The 15,831-nt window shown below is 29.7% G+C and overlaps 1 protein-coding gene across 1 annotated transcript; it reads right to left on the minus strand.

Moving 5' to 3' along the window:
- Nucleotides 1–5,787: 5,787 nt before the first annotated feature.
- Nucleotides 5,788–8,123, minus strand: LOC124831817 (jasmonate ZIM domain-containing protein 1-like). Its single transcript, XM_047305903.2, has 5 exons — nucleotides 7,750–8,123; nucleotides 7,382–7,505; nucleotides 6,571–6,818; nucleotides 6,416–6,473; nucleotides 5,788–6,166 (listed from the first exon to the last, which is right to left on the minus strand). Exons 1-5 carry the CDS (start codon nucleotides 7,910–7,912, stop codon nucleotides 6,058–6,060), a joined length of 702 nt encoding a protein of 233 aa, XP_047161859.1. The 5' UTR covers nucleotides 7,913–8,123; the 3' UTR covers nucleotides 5,788–6,057.
- Between the last annotated feature and the right edge of the window lie 7,708 nt (nucleotides 8,124–15,831).

The raw sequence follows: 15,831 nt of genomic DNA on the forward strand, positions 1-15,831 counted from the left end.
TTTTACCTATAATCTCACAACTTAACCTAAATAAAAGAGAAATAAAACAGGAATGACAATAGAAACAAATATTAAAACACTCAATACCTAATGAATTTATAACATCCATTCCATAACTAAAACAAGTTTTGAAACTAAAATTGAACCAAAATTTACAAAGCGAAAGATTGAAACTATGAGGTATAGCATAATACAAATCGTCCTCTCCTTGCTCTCTTTTTTTGGTTGTCTGTTTTACTAATCTAAATTTGAGTCTAAAAATTGAGAAAGTTAAACAGTAACTACAAATTCAACCTTAAAGATTTTAGTTTGAAAATATTATCTTATAAAATTAATTACTTATGTGATTTTAACTCAACTCCCATTAATATTTAGTATTTATATAGAATGGAAAGTACTACTATTTTCTCGTATTGTTTCCTTTATAGGTTTGTTGATGTAAATAAGACTACTAAATTGATTTTTCCATTACTTCGTTGATAAGTGTCTCCACAAATATATCGATAAAAAAAAGCCCTTATCCACTCTCCCATTTCCATTGAAACACCCACTCAAGAATATAGCCACACCACACATGTTATAGTGTACAGCCATGTGAACTTCTATTAGTCAAGACATAAAACCTAACAAGTTTTAAGCTAAAAACTGGAACAATAAAGCTTAATGTTCTTAATTTTTATACATATTTACAAATCAAAACGTAATAAATGAATACAATATTAGTTGATAGCAACTGGTACAAAAACAACTTATAATGTCACGCGTTAGTGAATTCAATAAAAATTTGAGCGGGAGATTAAAAATTCATTTACTTTATTTTAGCGCCCGAGACCCTGTTCTCTTCTCAAACTTTACTCGAATGAAGTTTGACGACCATCATATGTAATTTTTCTCTCATTTGATACAAATGCATGTTAATTAATTACTTTATGTATGATTTTCGTTTATTTTGATCGATTATTTTCATGTTATCTTTCTTCATAGGCACATTATGTTTTCTCTGTCACTAGTGACGACACTTTATTCCGACGAACCCACCTTTTGAATGTTAGTTTTCATTTTCGTTTTGAAGAACTTATTTGTTGAACTTGTTTATTGTTGTTGTTTGATTGAACTTGTTTGTTGTTGGTTATTGTTGTTTGTTGTTGATACTACACTACACGTTCATAGTTCTTGCTTTATAAAATACCAAAAACTGAATTTTTTAATGTTTTCAGGTCTCGTAGAGTTGTAAAAAAGATCACAATTAATTAAAAAAACAAAAAAATTGATTAACGTTGTATATTGACAAAATTCGACGTTAATTTAATGTCGAATTGTTCATAGTTCTTGCTTTATAAAATACCAAAAACTAAAAAAAAATTATGCTTTTCAGGTCTCGTAGAGTTGTAAAAAAGACCACAATTAATTAAAAAAAAAACAAAAAAAAAATTGATTAACATTGTATATTGACAAAATTCGATGTTAATTTAATGTCGAATTTTTTAAATTCGATGTCAATTTAACGTCTCTTGATATCACGTCGTTCGAGAATACATAGTTAAAAGTCCAAAATATCCGACGTTGTACGCGATTTTTGTATTAGTGAACATATACATGTTAAATGTTTTTTCGATTCCAATCATTGTAATAAACAGCTTGTATATATATATTTCAATTTTAAGACATACAAATGTAATGATTTACAATATAACGAAAGAGTAATTGAAATTTTCATATTATTTAATTAAAATTATTTTATTTATTTAATGTAATACAATACATTAAAATCTATTTTCTTTTATACAATTTGTATAAACTTAAAAAATGCTATTTTAAAATTAATAATAGTTTAAAAATAACAAAACTTTATTATTTTAATATTAGAAGATTAATTAGTATAAATAAATATTTTTATGAACTTCTTTCATTATTATAAAACATACAATTTTTATATAAATCATTTTTCTAAAATTTTTTGATTTCTTTATAGGAGTCCTCTTTGTTCATTTGTTTGAAAATAAAAGCCTTGACTTGTTCAAGAATGACGGATTAAAATCTCTAATAAAGTAAGTTGATATTTTACCGATTTCTCTAGGGTCAAATATTTTTTTGTTGTATGTGAGCCTTTTTTCACTTGCATATGTTCATTTGGTCTTTTATGAGAGTATATGTTGATCATTAGTCATGATGGTATGTCATAATCATTCTTGTAATGTTTTTATGTGTAGATAAAACATCATGTGAAGTTTGAGACATTTTGGTATTTTTAAAGTCGGGTAAGGGAAGATAATGAAACTGTTTTTAAGTTATATATATGTTGAAGTTACTAATTGTATCACTGTACTATGATTTTCCTAAATGGTTGAGTGTATGGTGAATTTTACTTGATAAATTGGGGTTAAATCCTCAAATTGCATGATTAGGTTGTATAATGAAATTTGATAATATTGTTTATATGGTATTGCAAATGTGATTATTTGAGCCTATGAATGTGGTATAATAATTTGTATTTGGTGTATTTTGAACTTTATACGTGGTATAGGTTGAATCGGTAGCATAAAATAGCATAAATCTACGGAACTATGTAGACTCTCTAGGCGCGAAACTGTGTCGTAGGGCAAAGCTAATGCCAGAGAGTCATTGACTTGGCAATTGTTGGGCGTGGATATTCTTGCTAAGCGACTCCAAAGTCACTGACTTGGTTGTCGTTGAACATGACAACTCTTCGTTGGAAAAATTATGAGTTATTTAATCTCTATGAGTTCTAATGCTTGTGTCACTAGGCAAGATGTCTAATCGCTAGACAATATATCCAGTCGTTGGGTGAGTATGCTTTCAAGCATTACTTGCTGAGCTAGTGGATAATCTCACTAAGGTGGATAATCTCACTAAGCTGGATTAATAGGGGGTTTAAATCTTCCATGTTTAATGATTTGTATGTTTAATATGATCTTATAAGTTATTAAGGATGATTGGTATTTATCTGAGGAGGATTAGGATTTGGTTTTGTTAATGTACGCATTGATGTGAGAGTTTAGATATTGGAGGTTATCTTGTCGCTCCAATAATCATTCAAGCTCGGGTATAGAAAAATGTGGTATGTGGTGAGAGTGCAAGAGGTTTAGGAGATTTATCTTGGCCAAATAGGTTAATGGACCAACCTTGTGTGGTAGAGCGAAATTTATTGACAATGATTGTGTAGAGCAATAGAAATTACCACAAGTGCACTTGATATTTCACATCAATGCTTGTATCGGATAATTGAGTCTTGCTTAAGTCATTGTATATGGTATGCTTGTCTTTACCAATGATTTGTATGATTGACTATGTATGTGAGATTAATTTTATTTTCATTGTATAAAAATTCTTGTGCACATTAGCTTATCATTCCTATATGTTTTTTTGTTTATTTTATTATTTTCTAATGATCATCTCATTCATGTTAGCATGTGAAAGTGCATGTATAGAGATACCTCTTTGTTGTTGAGATGTTACCTATATGGATGGTTGAACAATATTATATGATGTTAGGTATATTTTTATAATAAAATTATAATATAATAGCTTCATATATATTAAAGCTACTGTAGGGGATATAGAGAGAATATCAGAGTCAGAGAGATGAAAGAGAAATGATTAATAGGAATGAGGGATGAGAGAGAGGTGAGTAAGTGTTTGAGGATTTCTTAATTTTTTAATTATAAGAGTATTTTTGTTATCTAAAATTCGATACATCTTGCTAAAATGTACCAACTAAACAAAACTACATAGATATCTTGACAAACCCTATATATATATATATATATATATATAACGTCTCAATTTTTTTTAATTAAAACGGAATTAAATCTTTTACTCGTTACCCTTACAATTTCTGGAGTAATTCTGAAGTACGGTAAAAGATACCGTAATTTACGGATTAAAAATCTTAAGATTAATTAATAAGGAAAAAAAAAATCATGTGATGCTTGCTCTCAGTATTACTTTTATTTTCTTTCTCTGTATTTCTTTCTTTCACATCTAATGCTAAGGTGCCACCAAAAAGAAAAGTCCAATGCAAAAGATAACATTATTAAAATAAAAAAGACGTGAAATTGAATAATAAATTAGCATAACATAAGAGTGTTTAGCGTTTGAAAGCAGTATGAAAGAGTGTGAAATAAGATGCTATGTGGTCAAACGTGGACGCTTGTGAATGTTTCTTTCTCAAAAGCTAATAAAATATTCATTTTTAATAATTTCGTATTGTACGGAATTATTTCGATTTATTCCTGTGCCTACACACTGTATTTTTAGTTTGACTCTTAGGTCATAATTGTAGCAGTACCCAAGACAATTATAAAATCCTAGCATTAATAGCTAATTAATTAAAAGTACTGAAGTCTCTAATATATTAAAAATAAAGTTAATTTCCAGTATATAATAAATTAAAAGTTCATTTGCATCGTTCCTTCTGAATAATAAATTATGTCGAAGTGAATACAACCTAGAAATTCTTGTTAATTAAGTTTATTATTTCATTTATTCTGGTTAATATTTAGTCTCATATTTGAAAAAATCAATTTATAACATATAAATAAATATAAACCTTACATTACTTATAAGATTAAACTAAACCTAAAATTCCTTTAATAATAATACAATGCATAAAAACAATTCTATATATCATCTTAATGACTTTATAATTACCGGCTGATTTTTCTGACAAAAGCACAAAAGTAGTGTAATTTTCTTTTCAAATTTACCAAAACGATGAAGATTTAAAAAATATTTACCAAAATGATGAAGATTTAAAAAATATTTACAAGAAAAGACAATTTGGGTCAATTTTGTATAACTTCGTTCTGAAAAGTGATGGCAACTTGGTACAACCTCTATGTGTCGTAAAACTTGTTATAATTTGAAATTGTATCGACTTAATACAATTTCAGTATATTATAATATAAACTAAAATCATATAAATTTAGTATGAATTCAATGTAATTTTTTTAAAATTTTAATTAAAGTTATATCAATTTAATAATTCAAATTCGTCTTAACACGACTTTCTTAAAATGATACCAAAATTACACGAGTTTTTCATTCTTAAAATTGTACATTTTGATAATTTTAAGAACAAAATTGCATCATGCTTTTGTCCGATTTTTCCTTTACGGAGGAGAGAGACCAACAATGATATTTTACATTACATGGATCTAAAATATCTATTCACTGTGATGATAACAAATCTAAAATATCTATTGTAAATTATTTTACAAAACTTCAAAATAAGGTGTACTTAGAAAAAAAATTGAAAGAAAAAAAAGTAGAGATGTAAAATAGGAGAATAAACAACAATTTTTTGGGTGAGGTACCTAAAAATAGTATATATGATAGAAGCTTGGTCCCTAAGAGGATAGGCATATGGGGAAAAGGTTCGTGTGTTAGTGCTATTCCTCATTCCAACCATAATACCGACAAACACAACACAACCACTTGCATTTTTCTTAGTCGGTGTCTATCCGCATTTTTCACGTTGCATCATTGTCTCACGCAACTCGTTTTTTCTTATTATTACCATCCATCACTTCATACCAGAAATTGCTTTTGAACAGTGAAAACCATGTACACTAAAATAATAATAAAAATAAAAATGTTTTTTTTTCAAACTCCGACCATGGAGTTTATAAATTTGGCCCGTGAGTCACGATGAATTATGATAATAATAATCTTTTAAATAAATCAAAAAATAGAGACAGAATGAAAAAATCAAGATTTTTACCCGTAGGATACAACCACACATGAAATTATGCAGACAGGGTCAGGTGTAGAAGCGACTTTGTAATCATCGAAAGTTATCAAAATCATGCATTCAGTAGTAACTTTAAACATTCTTAAGCTAATCAATCTAAAATTTATCTCTGGTTTGGTCCACAGAAGAGGACCTAGGTGATTAAATAATATAATAATAATACATACAAATATATATAATATTATATGATAAATTCGTATGAAGGCCTCAGCAATCTTTGATGTAGTTAGGTGCTTTTGGTTGACCAGAGCCTGTATATCCTAAGTTCGTGATGAAGTAAACATCTACAAGTTAAGGTCAAACTGTTTAGAAGACTGATCTTCAGGATCACCACCTGAACTGCTTCCCTCTGGTTTCTGATTGTTCACTTGATAAGGCCCTCTCGCATTAACCCTGCAAAGTTTCAACATTCAATCATTATTATTAACACAAAAACCTTCAAAAAAAATTACCCAAATGAATAAAGGGCCATGCCCAGAATTCACCAGTTTTATACTAATTTTCAACTAATCACCTCCAAAATAAGTTCTTTTGGTTTTGAAATCATAACTTCATACTTTTTCACTTCTTTAACCAATATCATAAGGCACAGATCAGCATTTTCAATGATTAAAAGTAGGAAACAGAAAACAGCTAAATTACCTTTCTTTTCTTTTCTCAAGAAATTTTAGAAGTGAAGCTCTTCTTGGATACCTCATATCTGTTTAGACAAAAGAAGTTGAAGCTAGAATTAGTGTCTGAACTTTGAACATGCGTTAGAGGTTCCTTTGTTCACATGACAGATGGGGGACACTGACCTGAACCGACCCCTTGGCTTCCTGGCTTAGGGGCTTCTGAGGTGTTTGTCTGAGGCACTTTGGTCTCAGCCAATTCTTTGGTGGTAACCGGAGCACTCGGTGGAGTTTCTTCGCCGCCGGAACTGTCCAACGCCAGCTTGGTGGCCAACTCCATCACCTCTGTTGCCTTCTCCGGAGGAAAAGCATCGAATACCAACATTTTTCCAGCATAGAATATTGTCATTTGAGGAGATTCAGGAACCGCTGATCTACAGTACGAGAATCATAATAGGAACTTTATCAGTACATGAACCTGAACAAATTTAGCAGATGTGATGAAGTAATCATGATGTAACACACACATGCCCATAAATTAAACGGATCTAGTACAATTGGGGATAAAGACTTCAATTTTCAGCCGCATGATTCTAGTCACAAGCTAATGGTCCAAAAACTTCAAGCTGCATACACTTGTTTTTCATAAAAAGCACATATTCTGCATGACAGAGATCGTCATCACCTAGAGATGATTTAGATCCTCACAAATATTGGTTCATTTATTCTTGCATACCCTTCAAGATATAAAAGGCATCACCAAACCAAGCGCATGATGTCTCCTACAATTTTCTGTGTGAATACTTGGTGGAAGCATGGGTATACAGGTAATTTCACAAGGCTCAAACTCTTGGGGTCATTTTTTAATTTTTGAACATTCCCTAAACTATTTCCCAGAAAATAAAAACAAAAATAAACCCACTTTTTCATCCCAATCCATCCCTTATGGCGTAGAATTCCGAAAAAAAATGAACAGAACAAAAATTGCAGCACACACCTAAGATTAGGCTTCTTAATGCAGGGGTTTTCCACAAGCTGGGGAAGAAAATCCATGGCAGAAGCGCTTAGTTTCAAAGCCCCATCTGAGTTTTGCAGGCTGCCAAACAAATCCTTCGTACTAGCTGGAATTTCCAAATCCAAAAAACAACACCCCCATCAGCAATTCTCATCACAAGCAATTTCACACACTTTCTACCTATTTCCACGCAATTAAGCTAAATATTTTCCCAAACCAAACCATCAATTGTGACAGAGAAGCTACTCAACAAAAATTGGATGGGAAACACACCAGGTGATAAAATCTTACAGACCCAGGCTAAGAACAGTAGTAACAAAACAGGATTCCGTGAGGAAGAAAGATTATACCTTTAGGTTCCATTTTCCCACCCATTCCAAGGGTGGAATCACCAGAAGCTCGTTTCTCCTTCAAGAACTGGCTCAAGAGACTGCAAGTCTGAGAAAAAGAGGATTTTTCCGGCGCCTTGCCAAACCTCCGGCCTTCCGACACTGTGTTGGGGAAACTTGACATTTTGAAGAGATGACCAACAAGAAATTTTCACAAGAAAAGCTGTGAAAGTGGATGAATGTTTGTAAAGGTGATCTCTTTTGGGTGGTGGAGGATCCTTGTTCAGTTCGTAGTCGAAAGGAAGAGGTTTGAGAAGGGGAATATGGACGGGGTTGGCAGTTTTCCAAGCATGTTCCTTGAATCTGCTATGGTCTGAGAAAGAGGGTGAGACCATGTGGTCTTTATCTTCCTAATTATTTTTTTTAATTTTCAAAATTCATATTTATAATAATAATAATAATCGTCATGATAATTTAAATTTTTTTGTTTGAAGCACGTGTTTTTAGTGGGGGAAAAGCACGAATTTGTTCAGACTATTTAACTCTGTCTTTGCTTTAAACTAAGTGGTTTGTGAAAAGTCTATTCTAACCTAAGAGAGAGAAAAAAAAGTATTCTAGGGTCGTCTGTAGCACTTTTCCATCACATTCTCTGGTATAGTTTCTAGTATAATAATATGATTATTTATCTTTTTTAAATTAAAAGGATTTGGTTTTTATATTTAAGACTATCATTCATTTGAATTTTGCATAATTTTTTAATGAATTCGATCAATATTTTTTTAAATAAAATCAATTTAACTTTTATTAATGTAATTTTTTTAAATCCGCTACTTATCTATATATAACACAAATCGAAATATATATATATATATATATATATATATATATATATATGTATATATATATATATTATTGATTAAATCAGATTAAAAATAAATATTTTTTTAAAAGCGTGAAAATATTTCTTTATTAATATTTTTCAAAAAATAATATAAATAATATTAATGAGTTATATTTCCAAAGTTTTTATTCTCAATTATTTTTGCAATTTAATTTATTGGATAAATGATGTGATTTTTTTATCTAATACATTTATAATAAAAATATTACTTACTTTGTATTTATCTTTTACAAAATTCAAATTTGTTATTTAAAAATTTGATAAAATTTAAATAATTGTTCCCTAAAAAACCCAACCTAACAAAGTGTTGTCCATATGAGTCATTAAAAGTATCATTAAGTTTATTTATGATCTTGATTTCATTAGTACTGTTAGATCTGCTATGAGTAATTACATTATAACTAAAAAAATTTCAAGTCAAATATTGCATTTATAATTTAGTATTTGTTTCTAACAGTATGTACCAAGATTTAGTTAACTTAGAATGGAATAATGTTACTAATAAGAAAAATGAGAAAGTTGCAAAGATATGAAACATCATAATTGCTAAATTGTTTAGGTTGTAAAGAAGGTAATAGGTTATCCATGATGAATACTATGAAATTTAATGCAATGCTAAATTCAAAATTAATTAGTGTCGAAAAGATATACACTAATATATGGAATAGATTACATATTTTTTCCAATAGCAAAAATTAATATAGTTGAAGTATTTTTGATTTTATACGTGTACAAAAGCTTAATTATACAAGAATTTATATGAAAAATATATTTTTGCATATTTTAATACATCTTCACTCAATAACTTGAAACATATAAGACAAAATCATAATAAAGTTTTGTTTCGGTGGAGATTTTGTGGAACCGAGACATTAACTTTTTTAACGTGGTTTTCCTTCTTCTGAATCTATTGCTCCACTCAAGTAAGTTAAACGTGTCTTGGAAGATCTTCTACTCACAATAGAATATTCAGTAAATTGTTATAACTGTTGAGTATTTGGACGCAATGAAGAGTGCATATAATGTGAGTAGAATGTGAATGGAACCTACCTAACTGTTGGTCATGACCCTGTATTTATAAGTTATCTCATGGACCCTGAAATGACAAAAGTTCAATAAAATATAAACAGACTTCTCTTAAACTCTGGTTGGTTGCTCATAAACCGCCTATCAAGATCTTTAATCAGATATCTTTGATTATTTTGTCATTCGTTGGACATTGGACTCAATAATAATATAAGCATTGAGCCAATTGTGGCCCAACTTTAATGGAACAGTTTGTCCTGATCGGCCACAATGATGCCCGAACAGTGCTGAGTGTATACCGTTCGATCTCTATTAGGTATAACACATAGTTGACGAACGCTGCTATAATAGATAGATCAATGGTAGATGCTAACCATTCAGCCTAAATATCATATTATAAAGTTTTAAGTTTTAAAACGTACAATGCCATAATAATATATAAAACTCAATCACATATCAACACATAAAATCTCTGTAACAAAGGAATATAGATTAAAAACAAACTAATTAGACAGAACATATTTACAAATCTTATCATCAATTATACTTCAATTCAAAACATATAAGCAACATTTTATTATATTATTTTAATCTTATAGCATTTATTTTAATTTTATATGTAGTGGAAGCTCGTCATGAATTGACTTCCAATTAATTATCACGAATTAACTTCCAATTAGTTACTTGAAGATAGTATTTCATTTTCAATAATTTTTTTATATTATTATTTCAAAGTCATTTATATAATATTGTTATGATTAATTACTAAATTTGAAATATTGTCCATTTAAAAGCTTTCATCACGGTTTAGAATTTAAAAGATGACTAAAAGAATTGAAAAAGAAAAATATATTTGAATTAGACTTGATATCGACTCTCACAAGATATAAAAATATTATACGTGTCACAACAAGCTGTAGTCTAAGAAGAGCGATAATTCGTCTTCAAAACCACTTTTTCATTCTTTTCTTTTCGGTTTAGGAATAAAAGAAAGGATTTTAATTTCCCGGACAATGAGAATTTATTTTTTAAACCTAATTTTTGTCTCCACAAACAACATTTTTTAAAAATAAAATCATAAATTTGGAGTTAAAAAAAACAATAATTTAAGAGTAATATTTGACGTCTTAATGTAAATTTAAAAAGGTATGAATCGATTAAATGTATTATAAATAGATTATTTCTTGTCAGTTTCTTAAGTTCAACAAAATAAAATCAACTATTTAAGTTTTAAACGATTAAACCATATTAAACGGATATTTAAAAAATAAATTGTTTACTTAAGTATACGTTAAGTGTAACATAGTAGTAGCTCCTTCAATCAAACTTATAGCATTTGGAAATTTACTATTCTGTTATGCATTCTCTAAGATATTATTAGAATTGACACATTAGAGAATAATTATAAAATTGGTTCATATAGAAGAAGTAGTGATGAAATTGATTAAAAATGTCTCATTTTTTTTAATGAGACTTGTGATTTTATAATTTAATCTTGGTCTTTTAATAATTGATTTTCTCGATTAATAATTATTTATAAGTCTCGTAAAATGTGAATATATAAATGCATTGAAAAAAGATGGATAAAATTCAACTTACACGGAACGCCTCCCACTTCGTAATATCCTATTATCTAGAGACTTCGATCATCTGCGATTAAAACGTGACTAATATTTTAGGTTTAATAATGATTACTTTAGCATAATGGAAGAGGAATAGGAAATATTAGTTTGTTAAACTGAAGCATTTAATTATATTGATATATAATTATTTGTGCGACGAATAAGTTACGAGTCAATATCAAACGTAATTTAAATAATTTTTTTTAAAATTATTTGTTTTAAAGACGAAAGTTTTGTTATAATTTTATTTTTTACAATAATTTTGGTGGCTGAAATAAAGAAAGAGTATTTAAATTACACATAGTGAAACAGTTAAATATTGAGTATTGGGTATAATAGTAACAAAATCTATTATAAAAGAATAACTAATGCATGTGAACCATCATTTTAAATTAATAATTTGTGATAAGAACAGTAAAACTAAATTAAAAGAGTGATTAGACATTTTTTGTTTTTTGTTTGGTTTTTCACTCTCCTTCAATTTAAACAAAATAAAAGTAAGAACTAAAATTTAATTTCTACTTATAAAAAATATGAAATTACCAGTAAAATAAATGGATGAGATAAAAGAAAGATTAATGGAGCGTTCGTTATTTTGTTTTTTTTTTTCTCTGTTTAAAATTGTGAATGCTATTATTAAATTAAAATTTCAATGAATTTTTCAATTTACAGATATTAATATGCAGAAATACATTTTTTAAGTTCAATAATAGTTTTTATACTCTTGATTAGTTTAAAGTATAAATTTTTAAATAATTGTTGCAAATTCAATAAAATGTGTATATTTAAAGCATAATACACGATAATTTTAAATGTATATAGTATATTTTAATTGTGTTTGCATTTATATTATTTTATTGAAACGAAAAAAAATGGAAAGTAAAAATATAAACGAATATATATATATATATATATATATATATATATATATATATATATATATATATATATATATATATATATATATATATATATGGTTTCAAATAAAAGAAAGTGACAAGTTTAATAAATTACATTTATCTTTTTTTCTTCACATGAAAAAGGAGGGTAAGTAGGATATTTTTAAAGTATCAACCACTTGATATTATTTGGTAGTCCAAAAATAAAGAAAATATCTTCTTCTATAACGTAAGCCAAAACATGTTAACATCTGTAAATAGTATGTTAGTTGAATAAGTTTAAGTGTGAAAGAAATTAAAGATTTAAATTAATGTATTAATACTAAACAAAACGTTGTAAAATAACCTAAACTTTATCTGCAAATACTTTTGTGAAATTCTCAAACAGTTTTTCTTTTATAAAATTAAGCATCCGATACGAATTTGTTGAATCCTGAAAATCTAAATTCTTAAACTAAATGTATTATATAGAAACATAGTGATCCACATTTATATAAAAAAAGACACTTAGAGTCGACGGTAAATAAGGTAGTTAAGTTTACAGTCATCCTAAAATGAGACATGATTTAAAACTTAAATGCAAATAGAGTATTTCAGAAGGATAGGAATCACCGGGAAAATCCTCAACAACTAAATAGTAATTCAAAATACAAAAAATACAAAGAGAATCCTAAGGAGACTAAGCAGCAACATCGTCTCCCTCCAAAGCCTGCTCCAGAGGCACCTCATCCATCTCTGCTCACATCCAAGTGGATGATCATTGCAAAAGAAAGCATATCCAAGCAAACATAAACACACAAGCAAGGGTGAGCTAGATATAAAAATCATGTTATAGCAGTCACAGACAATATGCAATCAAAGACAGATACAGTACACACCCACATGACCTGATGCACTTAAACTTGACTCGTCCGGACTTAGAATGATTGTCGAGCTATGGCGGGTTATGCACTCGTGGTGACTTCTACTGCTTTGCAAAGCCATTGCCAATAGGTTTCACCCTACCACACTCACGAGGTTAGTTCGTTATCACTCACCTTGGGCCATACTGGAAGCACCCAAGACTAGGACCTCCTACTACTCCTCATCACATGGATCAATCCTCTCTACTTGAGAATGAAAGACCATTGGAGCGTCAGGAAAACCCCCAAGACTAAGCTACCATGCAAATCATTCTAAACACACTGAAAGGGCACCACCATGTATCCCCCTTGAGAATCATGGAATTACGTCCAATACTAATACTTTCAACTTTAACACCAACATGATAATGAACACATAAGCCCTTAAAGCAACTGGAACAATTAATTAAAACAACATACTGGAATAAATAGGAATATAGGCCGAACAAAAAACATCAACACATAATGAGCAAGACCGAACACCCTGTGAATGGTGGAGACCGAACGATATCTCTCTTCCTAAAAACAGGACCGAACGGTCCATAAAAGGTAAGACTGAAGAAGTGACCGAACACTATTCAGGATCGCTCACTAAGAGAGAGCGAACGCTACCTAAGATCGAACGCTACTTGAGAGACCGAACGTTACCTGAGACCGAACGCTACTTAAGACTACCCACTAAGACCGAACACTACTTGAGAGATCGAACGCTACCCAAGACCGAGCACTATCAAGACCGAACGCTACCTAAGAGACATAACGCTACCTAAGACCGAACACTATCAAGACCGAACGCTACCTAAGACTGAGCACTAAGACCGCACGCTACTTAAGACCACCCACTAAGACCGAACGCTACCAAGACCACCCACTAAGATCGAATGCTCAACAGCGCATGGCCAAACGGTTATCCGTTCACTCTCGGTGAAACTGCATAATTTTGCAGAGTTTATGCAGAATTATGAACAACACCTAACATAACCATTCCTAACCATTTTTACTAACTTCTAACACCCTTAATTCTTGCTTTATACTTAATTAAACTTATCTAAATTATTCTAAACATTTCTACTACCATTCTAAAGTGATTAAGACTCAATTTCAACTCTAAAACACCAATTTTCACAACTTAGGGATCCAAAACCCAATCCTACTGCTTTGCACCTATTTTGATCAATTTAGTGACTCAAACAAGTCACAGTACACTAGCTAAGGCTGCCCCAACAGCCCAGTTGTGCTTTAGTCCTCAAATGCCCAAAATCACTACCTCACTTCCTCTCAAAGTGAGCTAAAACCACAAAACTCCAAATTTCTATCCAAACAAAAATATACCAGATTTCACACTTAAATCACTTCCAATTGGTTAATTATAGCAATTCAAACCCATCCAAATCAATTCCAAACAGCTCAACACAGTTTCATGGATTTCACATATCAACACATACATTACAACATACTCAAAACGCAAAAATACAACTCCAAACAGTGCACCAATTCAGAATCCAATATACATACACTTCATGCAACCAATTCAAAGAAGTATTCTAGCTCCCCTTACCTTGGAGTTGAGCAGTACAACCCATTAGAATGCTCTAACAATGCCTCACACAACAAGGACCCGACCAAACCCCGCTGAAGAAGGAAAATCTAATCGGATGGTTGCGAAGCTCACTGCGCCGCGATCACTTGAGCACCACCTAATCCAACATGCAATGGCTGAATGTGAGGGAATGGTAGAGAGAAGGCAGAGCAAGGTTAGGAAAAATAAGAGTTCTAGAGAAAGAAGGGAAAGTCGACTAATCAACTCAGATTTTGAAAGGTCCTTTCTAAGGTCATGATGTCCTTAGTTTTACGGGTCTGACTACCTCAATATAAGACCCAACTGCTCTTGACCCATTTTTCAGGTCTTACAATCATCACTAAATAAGTATCTTTATTTCTAAAACTCCACATGAACAAATATCTCCAAGCATGCAAATTACTAACGTGTAAAAAGAAACTGATAAATAAAAACTTATTTTAAATAAAAAAATTGACCTAAAAGATACTTTTTCCTCTTTAATGGTTTCACTAACCATTTTAGAGCGAAAGTAGAGAAAATTTAATTGTAGAAAGAACCGTTTATGTGTAATGAAGTTTGAATGGTTGAGTTTTTCTATTTATAAACTTTTTAACAAAATTAATGAAATATTCATATTTTATTTTATTTAAAAATCTAAGAGTTTTAGACATTAGGTGACCGTTTTATTTTTTGGAAGAAATTCAATTAAGTGAAAAATATAGAATTTTATTTATTGGAGACTATAAATTATTGGGTGAAAAGCCCTTTGACTCAACTAGCATAACTGCGTTTGAGCAAATTTAAATATATATTTAAGAATGAGCAAAAGTAGTGGTTGAACGAAAACTTATAGATTTTAAGCAATATAATTTTAATTGTTTTTAAAAGTCAAACTAATTTATATTTCACTAAAAAAAATTATCTTTATCAAATAATGTCATGAATGGTGAATAAAATTTATTTTTATGTTAAGAATACAGTTATTGATCACAAATTTGATAAGCAAGTAGTGATAGTTTACATGGTTAATAACGATGTAAATAATGTTTGATGTAAATTTTGCATGATGAATGATGAAATATGATTTGAATTGGAATGTATATGAATAAGATTACAGTATTTATTGTAATATATATAAATGAAATGTATAACAATTGATTTAACAAATATAAGATGATATATGAATCATTAT

Source organism: Vigna umbellata, chromosome 11 (assembly GCF_029865625.1).
Source record: "Vigna umbellata cultivar VRB3 chromosome 11, Vumbellata_1.0, whole genome shotgun sequence".
NCBI classification, from domain to species: Eukaryota; Viridiplantae; Streptophyta; class Magnoliopsida; order Fabales; family Fabaceae; genus Vigna; species Vigna umbellata.